Source organism: Miniopterus schreibersii (genome assembly GCF_964146895.1).
Source record: "Miniopterus schreibersii genome assembly, chromosome: 10".
In the NCBI taxonomy this organism is placed as follows: Eukaryota; Metazoa; Chordata; class Mammalia; order Chiroptera; family Miniopteridae; genus Miniopterus; species Miniopterus schreibersii.
Genome location: NC_138110.1, coordinates 52,827,820 through 52,843,834, shown reverse-complemented (window position 1 = coordinate 52,843,834; position 16,015 = coordinate 52,827,820). Strand labels below are relative to the sequence as shown.

The window sequence follows — 16,015 nt, the reverse complement described above, 5'->3', positions numbered from 1 at the left end:
CATTGTTATTAATTTATGTATCGAGTCCTATTTTCTTATGTGGGTGAAACTCAGAAGTTTCAAGGTTTCTCCAACTCCCCCCACCCCTGGGTGTGTCTATAAGACATTTATGTGGATAATCCATAGAAAGTGCATAGAGTGGGGCCTGGCATATGATGACAATAAATGTTAGTGGTGATTAGTATGACAGCCCAGACCCTGGGGGTGCGGGGAGCATCTGACCCTTAGTCAGCATCTGTCCTCCTTGGTGTAGTGTCCAAGAGGCATGGTCACTGTCCAGATGCCCATCTCCTGGGTAGGACAGAACAACGAGACAACCATTATTTTGCATACATCAAGTTACTGTTATTTTAACGCCTAACAATGAATTTTAAAAGTAGAGGATCCTTCTTCTTTATAGCTGCATAGTATTCCATGGTATAAATGTCTTACATCTTTTCTATCCACTCATTTACTGATGGGCACTTGGACTGTTTCCAGATCTTAGCTATTGTAAACTGTGCTGCTATGAACATAGGGGGTGGGTGGGTAGGTGGGGAGAGATTAACCAAAGAACTTATATGCATATATACATAACCTATGGACACAGACAATAGTGTAGTGAAGGCCTGGGGCAGGGAGTGGGTGGGGGTGGAAGGGATTAATGGGGGAAAAAGGGGATATCTGTAATATTTTCAATAATAAAGATTTTTTTAAAAAAGGTAGGGGAGATGAAAGTATGATTCATTAAATTCCTGGTCAAGGCAGGAACTTAATCAAAGAGATTAGCACTTGGAACTCTTACAGGGATAAATTGTCTTGTAGAAGTGTGGTGGCGTGCCGTCATTTGAGTGAACTGTCACTTTCCAACCACTGCCACCCCGGCTGGGTGTGGGCACGTGTTCTCTCTCCCTTCCCTCTGGGAGCCGATAAAGGCTGCTTCTCTGCTGTTCGGCCCCTGATCTGGGCTCTGTCATGACTGCACTTTCCATTTCTCTTCTAGCTTAAGAGTTGGACAGTGGAGGACCTTCGGAAGAGGCTCTCGGCCCTCGACCCCATGATGGAGCAGGAGATTGAAGAGATCCGGCAGAAGTACCAGTCAAAGCGGCAGCCCATCCTGGATGCCATTGAGGCTAAGAAGCGGCGGCAGCAGAACTTCTGAGCAAGGCCAGCCCGGGGGCCCCGCTCCCACTCGGCCTTCGGGAGCCGGGCCCACCTGCTGCTCCAGCTTGTTCGCCACCACTGTGCGGTCACTGTGCCGCCTCTCCCTCCACAGCACCTCTGAACTCAGGAACGTGTGCCAGTGGGAAGGGCCGCCTCGCCGGTCAGCGAGCGAGCCGTCTTGGTGTGTGTGTGTGTCTCAATTGGGCAGGTTTATTATTTCAAAGGGTTTATATGGGCGCTTTTAAACTCAGAGTTTTAAACCCCAGGAACAGAGACTCCTAGTCGAGTGATAGCTGGGAAAGTTTTACATTGTCTTTTGTTTTTCTTCTCCCAATAGCTTTCAATTGTTCTTTCTGGAAGACTTTTTTAAAAAGTATAAATATGCATATATATGTAAATTATAACTAGATTCCCCACTCAGTGTGGTGGCATCTCTGTACAGGTACAATTCTAAGCAGTTTGCCTCTTTTCTGTAAGATTATGGTACTGTGGAACACGAGGGCAGGGCACCCCGGGTGCTGTTGGGGTCACTCCACTCCCAGGAGCCAACCTCACCCTTTTGCAGGGCTGCATTTAAAAATTAGGTTCGGGCCAGTTTTCAACACACTTTCGGCCTTATGTGGGTCATCCCTGGCTCCTGGAGCTATTGGTGACGTCCAAGGGAAAGCCTTGAGAGTCATGTTTACTTTTTGAGTCCCAGGAGGAGCCTAACGCCTTCTTTGCAAATTGGCCTTTGTGGTCTCAGCGCCTTTTGTCCACCTCTGCTCTCCCAACTGCCTGAAGTCACAGCACAGATACTGCCCAGTGCCTTAAGAGGAGATGTGACCCGGTGAGGGGCAGGCCTACCAGGAACTCCCAGCAAACGTGGGGCTGTGTTCAGTCCGCAAAAGGGGAAGGGTTTTTGAGGTTCTCTTTCGTGTGAAGATCACACATGTGGCATTTTGCTCTGCATTCTTTACAGACGGGTAGAGGACATTGATTTTGTGATACAGATTCAAATATGTGACTTTTTTATTTTACCACTAAGGGGTCTGGAATGGATAGTGAATATCAGACTAAGATTTCTTCCCCAGGAGGCTCAACTCAGACATGTGGAATGCCAGAGCTGGAAGGGACCCTGGCCATCACCTGGTCTGGCTGAGGCTTGGAGAGGGCAAGTGACATGGTCAAAATCACAAAGCAGGTGAAAGTGGGAGCTGGGACTAGACCTCAGGCTCCTCACTCCCGGTTCATTGGAACAAGCAGCCCTTCTCCAAGGGAGGAGACCTGTGTCAGTTTTGGTTAAGTTGTTCCAGGGAAGCCTGCTAATGGGAACTTGCTCTTGCCTTGTCCCTTCAGTGGGTGAGGCTGTGAAGAGATTCCAGGGGAGCCAGGTCACCCTGTGTCAGCCAGTCCATGGCCTCTGCACCATCTGCCAGATAGCAGACAAGACTCGTGCAGGCAGATTTAGGGCCAAAAGCAGAGCAGAGGGCTCGCAGAAGACAGCCCTGAGCCCTTCTGCAGCATTGGCTCAAGGCCACCTGTCATTTAGTCACACAGCAAAGAGGAGAGAGTTGGAAAAGGCAAATGTGTTTTTATTTTCAAATATCTCTTCCTCTCAGACAGGGAGCTGTGACTAGGTTGCACCTAAGGACATTGCAATTTGACCCCATAATTGTTTTTGCTTCCCAAACCAGGGAATCAGTGGAAAGGCAGGGAATGTTTCTCTTCTGGGGCCAGATTCTATTCTTTGTAATTAAAGCAAGTTTTAACAAATACAAGAGGCAGTTGTAGGTCTATAGGGCTTAGTCAGTTAAGCAGCTATATGGCAAATACAGAGAATAGAGGACAGTTTGAGGGTCCCACTGGAATAATCAATGGCAGTGAGCATTCATTGACCACTTATGATGTGCCAGGCACAGAGCTCAGTAGGCTCTTTCTCTCAGCTCTAAACTTCACAGTAACTGTGGGCTAAGTACTTTATCTCCATTTCATGGATGAAGAAACAGGTTCAGAGAAGGCAGTACAGCTAGTAAGTGGTAGAACCAGGATTCATAGCATCACCATATGGGACCAGCATTTTATAGGGGAAAGTCTTTTTTAAATGAAGTGACCACCTTTTCTCACAGACTAAAATGCTCTTAATGGGCATTTTTAAGTTGGGAAACAGCTGAATTAGTAGTCAAGTCTGACAGCCAAGTGAGTTGTAAAAATCAAAGCATGGAGCAGGCACTACCTGCACCATCTGCTGTGCTGATTAACAGTCCTGCCTCAGTCTCTTTTTAAAAAAGGACTTCGCACTTGGCCAGACAGGAGGGCTATGCCCATTTTCTGCCTTCCTAAGCTAGACCTAGGTAAACTTAAAGAAGGTTCAGTTTTTCCCCATAAATATTCTTGAATCTTGATCTAGAGTTTATTTTGTTTCAAACATGTGTACACCCAACATGCTGGTCCAACAAAGTACATTGCTCTTCAGTCTAGCTGGACAGAGTCCTTTGCCAGAAATCAATTTCTTTTGGATCACATTACTTCCTGACCAGGTGTATATGTTTTCTAGTGACAGGAAGGCAGAGAAGCAAATCTTAGCCATGTTTTCCCTTGAAAACTAAATTCAGGATAGATCAGTCTGCTTTCATTGGGCCCTGAGTGGCAGCCATTGCTTGAGCATTTGTGACTCAAGCTTCCAGGGAACTCTTAGCCCCTCACTTGTTTTCTCCTTCTAAGAAACGATGACCCACACCTAATTGTTTCTTTTTAAAAATCTCCAATTCTCTAAGAATATCTTAATTGCTTCCTCATCAGTAATTTTGAAGCAAACTTCTATTTTTCTTTTTCCATTATCCCTTCTCCCAACCATTGGATTGATGGATAAATGTTTGGATGGATGAATGATTGATTGATTAATTGATTGATTGATAGACAGACCAACTCACCCAATACTCTGAAGCAACTTAAGAACCATAGCCTTAACTCCTTGAGACTATAGATTCTGATCCAGGTAACATTTACTTAGCATCTAGCAGATGCCAGAAATTAATTTTACTGTTTAAAACTCAATAGCTTTTACCAGTATCAGGAATGAGAGTTGTCCTTAAAGGCCCTAAGATATTAAAAGGCTAATATTATGAACAACTTTATGCTAATAAATTCAGTAATTTTAATGAAATGGTCAAATTAATTGAAAGATACAAAGCACTAAACTCACTCAAGAAGAAATAGATCATCTGAATAGCCCTATCTCTATTAAAACATAATAGCTCTAGGAGATCAAGTATTATTGTTCTCTTTTACAGATAAGGAAACTGAGGCTCAGAGAGAGAAAGTCTGTTGCTCAAGGTCATGTAGTTAGAATGTGGCGGAACCAGGATTCAAATTCAGTTCTCTGATTCTTACTCCAGTGCCCTTTCTAGCATACCATGTTGCCTCTAAAGATTGCAGCTCCTTATTTACTGGAAAATTGTTCCTGCCCAGTCCACACCCTCCCACCCCATCCTTTCTTAAGCACCATGTTTGTGTTTTTATCAGGATTATATTCATTGTCTTTGGAATCCATGTTCTTATTTGTGTTTGGAAAAAAAGAATTTCTTCCACCAGCCTGCACTCAGACCAACTTGGGGAAAAAAAGCATAAATGATGTTGCAGATGTACAACTTTAAAAATGTGAAGTTTGTAGCTTTAACTTTTGTAACAAAAACTAATAACACTGGCTTAAGTGCTGACTTGAAATGCTGTTTTATAAGGTTTGGATGTAAATAATCCGTCAAAGTCAGCAGTTTGTATATGTATGAGACAGCTTCCTTCATTGCCTCTTGTTTTGTAATTTGAGATGCTTCCTGTGTGCTTTTATGTTGGAATTGTCTTCCCTCCTTCCTTCTTCCTACACCTTTGTTTTAAATAAACTGTCCTTCAGACCACAGACCATCGTCTTTTTCAAAATGAGATCCTCCGTCTACAGCCTGGATAATGGTGTTGTGAACCTTCATGACACTGACTGTGTTGTGTTTGTCTAGAATCCAAAGCCAGGGGAGAGGTAGTAAGTAGGGAGTAAACTCTTGTTGGACACCTACTGTGTGCCAGGTCCTGAGCTAGTTGTCGGATATAAAGATGAACCAGACACAGTCCTTGCAGACCAGCTGGAGAGTCGGTCAGACACACGAGAACACTGGGAATACCGTGGCGGAAGGCAGCGCACAGCCTATGGACACACGAGGAGGGACGGTCAGTTCTGCCCGAGTGTCCGAGGAAGCCTTGGAGGCGGCAGCGCATCCTGAACCTACAAAATGAGGGCGAGATGGCCGGCGGAGAGAGGGTGGGAGTGACCGGCCGACACAAGTAGTGTGGCGTGAGAAATCGTTTATAAACACCTGTTAAACACAAAGTCAGTCCTCATTTAACATTGTCAGTAGGTTCTATGACTTCAAGCGAAGTGATGCATAACTGAACCAATTTTACCGTAGGCTAATTGATGTAGAGTTAGGTTCCTAGGGCATCTCACCAACATTTCAGCAAAGCCATGCTGAATGAAACATTCTTTTTCTTCAGGGAACTACCCTCTGCTGTCTGTCCTGGTGAGGCTGTCTGTGACAGTCCCTCCATCCTTCCCCAGCCATGTGATGGGCGTGTGACCCACACCAGTCCGGTTAGACTCCGTCTTCGGGGAATTGCTAGTTTGAGCAGAGTGATACATAAAATGGAGGCAGTTGTCACTAAGGTGTTTTAATTACAGTGCCCTAAAGTGGTGATTCATGGGTCCTAACTCCCTTGGTCCCTGTGTTGCCCTGGTTCCTACCTTTCTCAGAGCCCAGTTGTTTAATTTTACTTTGATCCTAGCCAGTAGCTATCCCAGGCAGTCATTTTTTGCTTAAGTTTTCCAGAGCTGGATTCTGTTGTTTGCAACTAAAGACTCCTGACTGATACAGCAATCAGAGCAGGTAACATGTCCTCCAAGAAATGTGGGTCTTAAAAACGAATGAGCTGTCATGAGGCAAGGCACAATGAGATTGCTGCTCTGCTCTGGCCTGGGCACCAGCAGACCATGGCGCGCAGTGGTCAAGGGCTACTTCCTGTGTTGCTCGGTATCGTCTGACCACCGAGGAGGTGGCTCTCCGAGAAGGGGGAGCTTTTGTCACAGTCCAATTTTAAGGAGGTGAGGAATATCCGAGCTGTGGGATAGAAAGCTTTATTTCTAACTGCACAGAATAATGTAAAGAGAAAGTCAACAAGGCAAGCCCAGAATAATTTGGGCACAGAATGAAATGGCGAGCACGTCCATGACCATGGTGAAACCATCTCATGACTCGGCAGTAGGGCTAAGATCTCCAAAACCAAAGTTGGCAATTGATTGTGCAGGTTGCCAAGGTCACAACCCTGCTGCACTTCAGTGAAGCTGGGCATTGACAGGAAGAGTGGGATAGTGACAAGTGGAATGGCTGTGAGAGGACATGGGAAAAATCCAAGGCAATCCAAAACACTGGCTGGAAGCAGCCCCCGCCCTTCCTTACTGGAGAAAACTCCCAAGTGCCTGCTTGCCCCACCCCTCAAGGCTGCCTAGCTGGAAGGTGGGGATCAGTTTTGGCCTAGAGGGTGAAAAATAGACTCTGAGTGAGTAGGAAAGAATCTTGGAACCATACAGAAATCCAGAAACTTGCTAATTGATACCATCAGAAATGTGGGGAATATTCGTGGGAATGGATTTTTGTGGTGCTTGAAGAAGGAAGGGGGAAAGGTAATGTTGGACCAGGCTGATCTTCTTGATATGCGGCATGTACCAGGGGTTCTGCATTTTCCGTGCTCCTGCCAGGAGCTGGCTGGGTTCTAACAAGTGGTGGGTTGGCCAGTGCAAACTTGGATAAACGCTCGCCCACATGAAATGGAATTTAAAGGCCCCAAATTCCTTGGCATCATAGAGGAAAGGATTCAAATATTTCTGAAGACGGAGATGCTGGACTGGATCTGTTCATTTGTGCCTCCTTCCCACAAATACCTCTAAGTATGGCCCTCGGTGAACCTTGAACACTTGACCCTTGCTTTGAGGGAAGACTAGGTCAAGAGTGCCGGGTGGAGGGGCTCCCTGATATCAGAGGGGAGGAATGCAGAGGTGTGGGAGGCCAGGTGTTGGCATCTAACCCTCAAAAATTAAGTGGGAATGGTCATTGTAGTATTCAGCAGGCTCTGAATGAGGCATGATCTCTGGCTAGAGGATCCTAAAAAGTTTAATCAGAGTTGACCGCTGAAGCCTTACTTGATTTGTATAACCAACAAAACATTAGAAGCAAAACAAAAACCAAAAACATTCTCTAAAGCCAAAACAAAACAAAAGTCACCATGAAAGGTGCAGAGCATCACCTAATACCTAGAATTGAGTTTGGTTATTGATCTAAAGCCCTTTGAATGGAACATACGCTACTTGCCCTTGAGAAAGGACTGCTATATAGCTGCTGGCCCTGGAGCTGATGTGGGTATAATGTGAACATTTTCCGTCTTCTCCCAAAGGACCTGTGGTCATTGACCAGGGTAACCAAGTGCTGAAAAAGGTAAACACTCAAATCTTTCGGGGAACCTTGGATGAAGACTTTGAGCTAATACACTAATACCAGTTTCTTGAGTCCAAGAGTACTACTCTAGGTCCACAAATCATGTGAAAAATAGTGTTTAGGCCTTTTTCCATGTCACTGGAGGTCTAGTGGGATCCTGATGCTGTTCTCTATCTCCAGTTTCTGAGTGATAGTTTGAAAAGATCCCCCACTTGGCTCCCTGACCCATGAAGGCCAATAGAATCCAACTGAGCAAGTGTCCCAGAATCGAAAACTCAGCAGCTGTACCACATCTTAGGGGAGGCTGCAGAGATCAGTGCCCCCACTGGAGCCCCTGCAGAGTGGTGACTCCTATGAAAAGTTTCCTGTTTTGCTGGTGCAAGATTGAATGGGTCTTGGAAAATGACAGGGGGCTTATTTTAATCTAGTGGCAATTCCAATTTTAGCTGCAGTTTTAGATATGTGTTCCTTGTAACAGGCTCTGGAGCTAATAGGCATCTCCTGGTTTAATTCTTTATTCCAAGAAACCAAAACCACTGGAAACCTTTTGCTGGAAAAGATAAGTTTTCTTTTACCTTTCACTCCATTCTCTTCCAGCTCTGTATCAGAGAAACTGATTCCCTGATTCCACTGCAAGACATCAAACTGATCCACTCCGTTGATTAAATCACATTAATAGGGCCTACAGAGCAAAGATCATTTCCTTATGTTAGAAACATTTATAACACTGTGTGTATAGGAAGGTGTGCTGGGCAGGCAAGAGTTGGAATGTAGTGGAACTCTACTATTTTTGCCTGTTCACATCTCTCCCCGTTATTTTGGTGACATTACATGGCCTTTTCTTTGGGTAACTACCTTTCTTCCATCCCACATGATCTGTTGTAGATGCTAATCCAGGTACCCTGCCCTCCATCCCCACCAAGGGAACGGATATGAGGTAAGTAAGGCAAATGAACCTTTCTCCTGGGATGGGGGCTGAGCAGAATGACCCGGGGGGGAAGGGGATTGGAGGATCATTTTGATGGCTGTGTTCTAAACAGAAGGTTCATGGGTCCTGTGCTGCAATCCCTAGAGCTCCCTTCATTCCTGTATTTCCTGAGGCCTGGTCAGTCAGCTTTTCCTTTGATTGGGTGAACTTTATCATTACTCTTCTATAGTGGCTGAATGGTGGTCCCAAAGACATGTCTACATCTTAATCTATGTATAGGAAGGTGTGCTGGGCAGGCAAGAGTTGGAATGTAGTGGAACTCTACTATTTATATGTTACCTTATTTAGGGAAAGGATCTTTTGGCAGGTATGATTAAGTTAAGAATCTCGAGGTCATCTGAGTGGGCCCTAAATACCATCACAGGTGTCCTCATGACAGAGAGGCATTGGGAGATTTGACACACAGAGGATAAGGTGCTGCAACGACAGAGGCAGCATTTGGAGTGATGCAGCCACAGGCCAAGCAATGCTGGCAGCCACCAGAGCTGGAAGAGGCAGGGAGAGAAATCTCCCCGAGAGCCCCTCTCCCCTAGAGAGAGTGTGGTGCTGCTGACGCCTTGATTTTAGATTTCTGGCCTCCAGAACTGTGAGAGAATGATCCTGTTATTTTAAGCCATCAAATGTGTGGTAATCTGTTATGGCAGCCACAGGAAGCCAGTACACTTTCCAATAAATTCATTTTTTTTCTTAAAGTTCTGTTGCGTGTAGCCAGAGAACCCTCACTGTAACCGTTGCTCATCACTTCAATGATTGAGGCTAGTGAATTACCCTTACTGACCAAGTTCCAGCTGGATTCCTGTCACTTGCAACTTGTACCAAAGGAGAGACTGGAATCAGAGAATAGGGATTCTGAGTCACTCCAGGTTATCACTCCACCCTCCCCAATCACCCGGAAAACATGCCAGGCAGCTAGCCCCATACAGGCAGAAACAGGTCCCTGAGCCCAGCCTCTTTATTTGCATAATGGTTTTCACTGATACATGGGAGTGGGAGGGAGTTGCTTTTCTGCCAGGACCACACACAACCTCCTGATAAGAGTCAAGCCAGACAATTCTCTCCGAGCTTTCTCCACACCAGCTTTAGGGACTTGTCTGTGGGGGTCAGAAAGTCTGGAAGTTAGCTAGCTCCTTAGTATGTTCAGCAAGACCATGAGGGTGGGTGCATGCAGCCCTCCTGGTCTCTGTGTCTTGACCTGGTCAGAGCTGGGCCTAGATGTCACAAGGTGAGCGTGCAGGAGGGCCAGTGTGTGTGGTCAATGCATGAGCAGCCCTTGGCTTAGCTCCAGTCTCTGCTCCAATCTGGAGACTAGAACCATCTACATCTGGAGGCCTATGTATGATAGGCCCTTTGTATGACATGAGGTCTTCACACATGCTGTTCCCTCTGCTTGGAACACACTGCTTCCCTGGAGGCCCCACTGGCTAATTACTATTGATCCATATGATGGCAGGCTACACAGTCACTTGCTGAGGAAAGTCTTCTCTGCCTTCTCCGTCCCTGTTATATTATATACCCTTACAGTTCTTGGATTTAGCAGAGCTTATTATTATGTATTTATGTAATTACTGGATTAATATCTGTCTCCCCACTAGTCTGTAAGCTTCAAGACATAGGGATATATATTTTGCTTGGCATTCTATCTGTTGAATCTAGCAAAACGTCAATAAATCCCAGGCCAGGTGGGTGAAGTAAATCTAAGTGATGGGGCTAACACAGGAACCACTGTGTGGGGGGGCCGGGGGCACGAAGGGGAACCGGGGAGTGCATGCCTCACCCAAAGGCATTCACATTTTAAAAACATACTAAAAATACTGTTCAGCTAAATAAAACCTGTCTGTGGCCCACATGTGAAGCCCCAGCTTATGACTTTTCCAGTGGATATTTGTTGAATGAGCGAGTAAAGAATCTACAAGGAAATCATTGTAAAAGCTCAAAAAAGCAAGGAGGAAGGGGGGCAGAGCTGAAAGGACCTCCTTTCAGCCCTGTCTTCACCCTCTCGAGGGCAAGGTCTCCCTCAGGCTCTCTTTCCTCTTCCTCCCCAGCACTCGGCAAACAGTAGCTGTACAGAAGACCCACTCGGCGTTTACTAAACACCTACTCTGCACCAAGTCCAGATTCAACCAGACAGTGTCCTCCGTCTTGAAGCTCAGTGTGGTGGGACAGCCAGGAGTCAGGCAATGACAGCACAGTGATGGATGTTCCAGCAATAGCGTGTGAAAGGGCTATGGGAGCCTTTGCCTCCCAACTTTTTTAGCAAGTAGGGAGAGGATTCAGTAGGTGAGTATACAAGATATGCTCCCAGCAAGGATGAAGGGGCTGGAGCTGGTGAAAAGGGACAGGAACCTCCAGCATGTGCCTGCATGGTAACTCAAGGTGTGGCTGGAGGTCTGCAGGGCGGGCAGACGGGGACTGCTACGGTCAGATTGGGAGGATCCAGGGTAGGGGGGACAGGTGTTCATGCATGGCAGCTCCTTGCCACCAACATTTCTGAGCCAAGCTGGCTTGAAATCAGTCTTCCCCCTGTTGCATTGGGCTTTCATCTCCCTCTGGGCCAGAATATGACCATTTCACTGATGGGCTAAAACCTGGAGATGGGGCAGGGACTTGCCCTCTTCACATATCAGGTTCTAGTGCAGTATAGCTGGGTCTAGACTTCAAGCCTCAGGCCAGGGCCCCTTTTCTGTATCTCAAGCCAGTCCTGGGAGGAAGCTACAGGTATCGCTTCACAAACTTATGCATCGCCTAAGGAGGCGGCTCCCTTTTCCTCCCAGACCTCATCTTAGGGAGCTGACTCCTTAAGCTCCTGGGAAAAAAACCACAGCTGAGGTCCAGGGCTCCTACATCTGAATCCCCTGTCTGGTCCTTTCCCTAGCTCTTACAGAGGGTTCTAACTGGATCAACTTCTAGGGGTCCACAAACCCGCTAAAGCCCTATGCAAGCTTCATGAGGGCAGCAGACAGAGTGGAAGAAACATTGTTTTGGCAGCCCAACAAGCATGGATCCCAAATTTGATCCTACCATTTCTAGTTGCATGCCATCTGAGCAAGTTGTTGCACCTCTCAGCCTCAGTTTCCTCACCTGTGAAATGGGGGTAATTCTTATCCTCCAACATAGGGCCAAATGTGACCTGGCTAATAGATAGCAGGTATTCAGGAATTGTTAGCATCCTTCTGACTTTCTCCCTCTGGCTCATGCTGCTTCATGGATGGCTTGGAGGTTTGTTTATAAAGGTCTCTGGGTTGCTCTCCAGACTCACAGAATCTAGGGTAACACTATCCTGCCCTGAGCCTTTGGAGGAAGGGACACAGCCTCTGGGTGTCATTTCTCAGGCTAGGGTGAGTGGTCCTGAGTGGTCATGCTACCATGAAGAACTTCAGCAGGGGACGAATCTCCACTCTGTTGTAGTTGACTGTAGGGGCATGCGAAGGGGGACATGGAGCCCTGGTTTTAATAAATCTGAGAGTTTGGAGGCCCACTGGGGGCCTGGGCCTCCAGGTCTGCAGACCTTCCCTCCTGGGAGGTCTCCCGAGATGTCTCCAGAGACCCCTCCGACACCCCATCAACGCTGCTCAGCAAGTCTTCAAATTCCCGGTGGCCGCTGTTGCGCACGGCTGCTTCCAGAGCCTTCTGGCGCCGGTAGAAATGAGAGAACTTATTGAAGATGATGGTGATGGGGAGGGCCACCACCAGGATGCCCCCTAGGATGCAGCCCGAAGCTGCCAGCTTGCCAGCCACTGTCACTGGCACCACGTCCCCGTAGCCCACAGTGGTCATGCTCACGGTGCCCCACCACCAGCAGGCCGGGATGGTGTCAAAGCCGACGTCTTCCTCCTTCTCAGCCGTGTAGGCCACACCGGAGAACACTGACACGCCCACAGCCAGGTACAGCAGCAAGATGCCCACCTCACGGTAGCTGTGCTGCAAGAGAAGCAGGAAGCAGAGTCAGAGCTGGGGGCTTACTGACCTGGCATTCGACATATGGGGAAACTGAGGCCCAGAGAGTAGAAGGGATAGGTCCACAGTCACAGAACAAGGTAGAGCTGGTGCCAGGACCTAGGTCCCCTGACTCCAAATCTAGGTCTTTCAACTAAAAAAGCAGCAAAACTCCCTGGCACTGAACACAGTCCTGATTTCCATTGTCCAAGGTGCCTGCTAAGCCACATTTGTTTCTTCTAACGCAGGTAGCACCAGCCAGTTAATGAAAAGCTTGTGATTTTTACACTGTTACAGAATCAAGAGAGTAACATAATTTATATCCCACAATGCAAAGGGTTGGTTTTGTGTACTTTTCACTGGTTGATCTCATTTCTGATCAGTATAAAAATATTTTCTGCCTCTCAAGCTGAGAGGATTTCCATGTTCCCTAGGCCCCTCACTGAATGCACTTGCCTATGGGTATGTATATTTGCTCTGCCCCTGTGGCCAAGCTCTAGGGCAGTGGTTCTCAAACAAGGCAAGTTCTGCCACCCCGCAAGGAGTATCTGGCAATATCTGGAGACATTTTTGATTGTCACAACTGGGACAGGTGTGCTACCAGCATCTAGTGGGTAGAGGCCAAGGATGCTGCTAAACATCCTACAACGCACAAGACAGCCTGCACAACAAAGAATTACTTGGCCCCAAATGTTAGTAGAGGCTGAGAACTCCTAGTCCAGAGCAGGACTCCCAAAATGTTTAAAGGGCAGAACCCGACTGAGGAGGTCTAGCATAAGGCAAGGGATTCCGCAATCCTAGCAAGCTTCCAGCTAATGAGAAAGCTGCTGGTGGTCAGGGGCCTCACTTTGAGTAGCAAGGCTCTCATCTGGTATCTTACAGCTGTGTCTTGGACTTTGGAAGCCTCCATCAATACTCTTCTCCCTCCTCACAGAATGAGCTGGTAGCACTGGGCCCTGGATCCCTGCATGGTGGAGGCAAGGCAGAGTTCTGGGATGGAGGGATCATCTCTGGAGAGGTGTGGAATTAAGGGTGTCTGGCTAATGGAATTCTCTGTACCCATCCATTGCCCCAGCATTCTGCCCAGGTCCCCTGCCTACACCCAGCATTCTGGCTGCCCTGCTATGAAGGCATGCAGAAGGCTTTACTAAGCCATGGGTGGAAGGGATCTATCAGCACCTCAGCAGGGTTACAGGGGGCTTTAGGAGAAAGAACATGAGGTGCTGGAGTCAGGCACAGCTGGGTTTTTCTCTAGGCTCTGCTACTCATGGAGAAACCTCTGACAAGTCCGGTCACCTCTTGGAGCCTCAGTTTTCACATCCGCAAAGCAGTGACAATAATACTTGCCCCTGCTTAAACCCCATTTCCCTTGGGATAAAGTCCAAAATCCTGAGCCAAGAGTTCATGGCCCTTCAGTACCCTCTTTGACCTCGTCAACTGGCACCCCCTCCCACCATGTCCCCCTCCTATCATTCATCTTGTTCTCTCTTCAGGCCTCTGTCCAAGCTGTTCACATGTGCTCCCTCTCCAAACCAAGCTAATTTCATCCCCAGTGCAGGGCCTGGATCATGGAGGGTGCTCAATAAACTGCAACCAGGCTTTAAAAAGCCAACCTCAGGTTCTTCATCTAGGGGAAGGGATTAAATAACAGCATCTTCCTGAGGAAGTTGTCCTGAGGATGAAATCGATAATGGATGTGAAAATGGCACAAAATTAGCATTAGTAAGTATTAGTTCTGGGGCTATACTAGACTCGGTCTATTAAGCAGGACCTATGATATCTGTGCCCCCCCAATAACCTCAGAAGAAAGGCTCAGTGAAGATGCCAGTTAGCATCCTACTTTGCATATTTTTCTGCTATGTATTACTTGATATTTGAAGGAGAGATCAAAAGGTACCTTTGTCTTTTTTAAACTTAAATTTTTGTTTTGAAAAGACCAGCACAGCCCTGCCTCCGTTTTCTCCCCTGGGACATAGAGAAACCAGAAGCTCTTCCTTACAGGGCTCTTGGGTAGGTCACGCTGGACGCGAAATGTACCTGCACCTGTGATCCGGCCCTGTGCCTGGTACAAAGGCTGTCGTTTCAGTTCACCGTGCGCGGGCACGCAGCAGGCTTAAGTTCACCCGCCCCGTGGTTACACCAGCCTCCCTCTTAACCCCCAGCCCGCCCCCAGCGGCCCTACCTTGAGCGTGGCGCCCAGGGAGCGCAGCCCCGTGGAGTGGCGCGCCAGCTTGAGCACGCGGAAGATGCGCATGAGGCGGAACACCTGCACCACCTTGCCCAGGTCGCCGAGCTCCTCGCCGCCCGAACCGCCCTGGTCGCCGAGCGCCGCGCCAGCCACCAGCGTGAGATAGAAAGGCAGCACCGACACGATGTCGATGACGTTGAGTGGGTGGCAGAAGAAGTTCCGCGGGCTGGGCGCCAACAGGAGGCGCGACGACACCTCGAAGCTGAACCAGGCGATGCAGAAGTACTCGAGGCGCCGCAGCACCGGGTCGTCGCGCGCCTCCTCCGCGCTGCGGCCCGCGGCCACCGCGGCCACGGCGGCCGCCGCCTCGCTGGCCTGGTACTCGGGCAGGCTGTGGATGCACATGGCGGCGATGGAGGCGAGCACCACGCCGATGGAGACGCAGCTGAAGAGCTTGCTGGGCAGCGAGTAGCCGGGATTCTCCATGGTGAGCCAGAGGCGGCGGCGCAGGCGGCCGCAGCGGGCCGCGCCATAGCGCGCCAGCTCGCGCTGCACGTCGGAGATTTCGCCGGGACTCGGGTCCACGCTGCTCGGCGTGTCGCTGTCCTCGTCCCAGGCGCGCGGCCCCGCCACGCGCCGCTCCAGGTAGCGCGCGCGGCAGCACGTGGCCAGCGAGCTCTCGCCCAGGCCCCAGTAGTCGGCCTCCTGGCCGAAGGCGAAGACGCACAGCTCGTCGAGCACGTGCAGGTGGCCCGTGCGGTAGAAGTGCAGCAGCCCCAGGAAGAAGCCCGGGTGCCTGTCGAAGTAGAACTCCCGCGCCGCCGCGTCGTAGTCGTCGCACAGGCGCCGCGCCTGCTCCTCCGACGCCGCCGCCTGCAGGCGGCCCAGCCGCGTGCCCGGGAAGCGCGCCAGGGCGCGCGCGCTCAGCCGCCGCCGCACGCCGCCCACGTTCACGCTCAGAGCCTCGTCGCTCCGCCTCCAGGGAACCCCGGCGCCGGGCCCTGGGGACTCGCTCACCATGGCTGCGGTCCTCTGCCCTGCGGACGCGGGAGAAGCGCGCTGAGGGGGGCGGGGCGGGTCCCCGGACCTTGCTTCCAGGAAGGTCGACAAATCCCCTGCCCCGTTCACCAGCCAGGGGTGTTGGGTGCTCTCTGCGAAGCGCTTGGGATGCAGTAGGTGCTCAGTAGGTGGCAAGTGCCCTTTGGACTGAAGGGTCAGGCCTGGGTTTGACTAGCCCTCCCTCCCTGGCTG

The 16,015-nt window shown here is 49.2% G+C and overlaps 2 protein-coding genes across 2 annotated transcripts in view; one reads left to right on the top strand and one right to left on the bottom strand.

Moving 5' to 3' along the window:
• The window catches only part of STK4 (serine/threonine kinase 4), an 86,402-nt gene extending 81,364 nt beyond the window's left edge, over window positions 1-5,038 (top strand). The window contains exon 11 of the mRNA XM_081148554.1: window positions 983-5,038. Coding sequence (XP_081004680.1) covers window positions 983-1,141 — 159 coding nt within the window. The 3' untranslated portion in view covers window positions 1,142-5,038. The remainder of the gene's footprint in view (window positions 1-982) is intronic.
• A 7,052-nt stretch (window positions 5,039-12,090) lies between these two features.
• Window positions 12,091-15,799, bottom strand: KCNS1 (potassium voltage-gated channel modifier subfamily S member 1; the record flags this gene model as incomplete). Its single annotated transcript, XM_081149426.1, has 2 exons — window positions 14,759-15,799; window positions 12,091-12,561 (listed from the first exon to the last, which is right to left on the bottom strand). The coding sequence occupies exons 1-2, from the start codon at window positions 15,782-15,784 to the stop codon at window positions 12,091-12,093; spliced, it is 1,497 nt and encodes a 498-aa protein (XP_081005552.1). The 5' UTR covers window positions 15,785-15,799.
• Window positions 15,800-16,015: the final 216 nt, after the last annotated feature.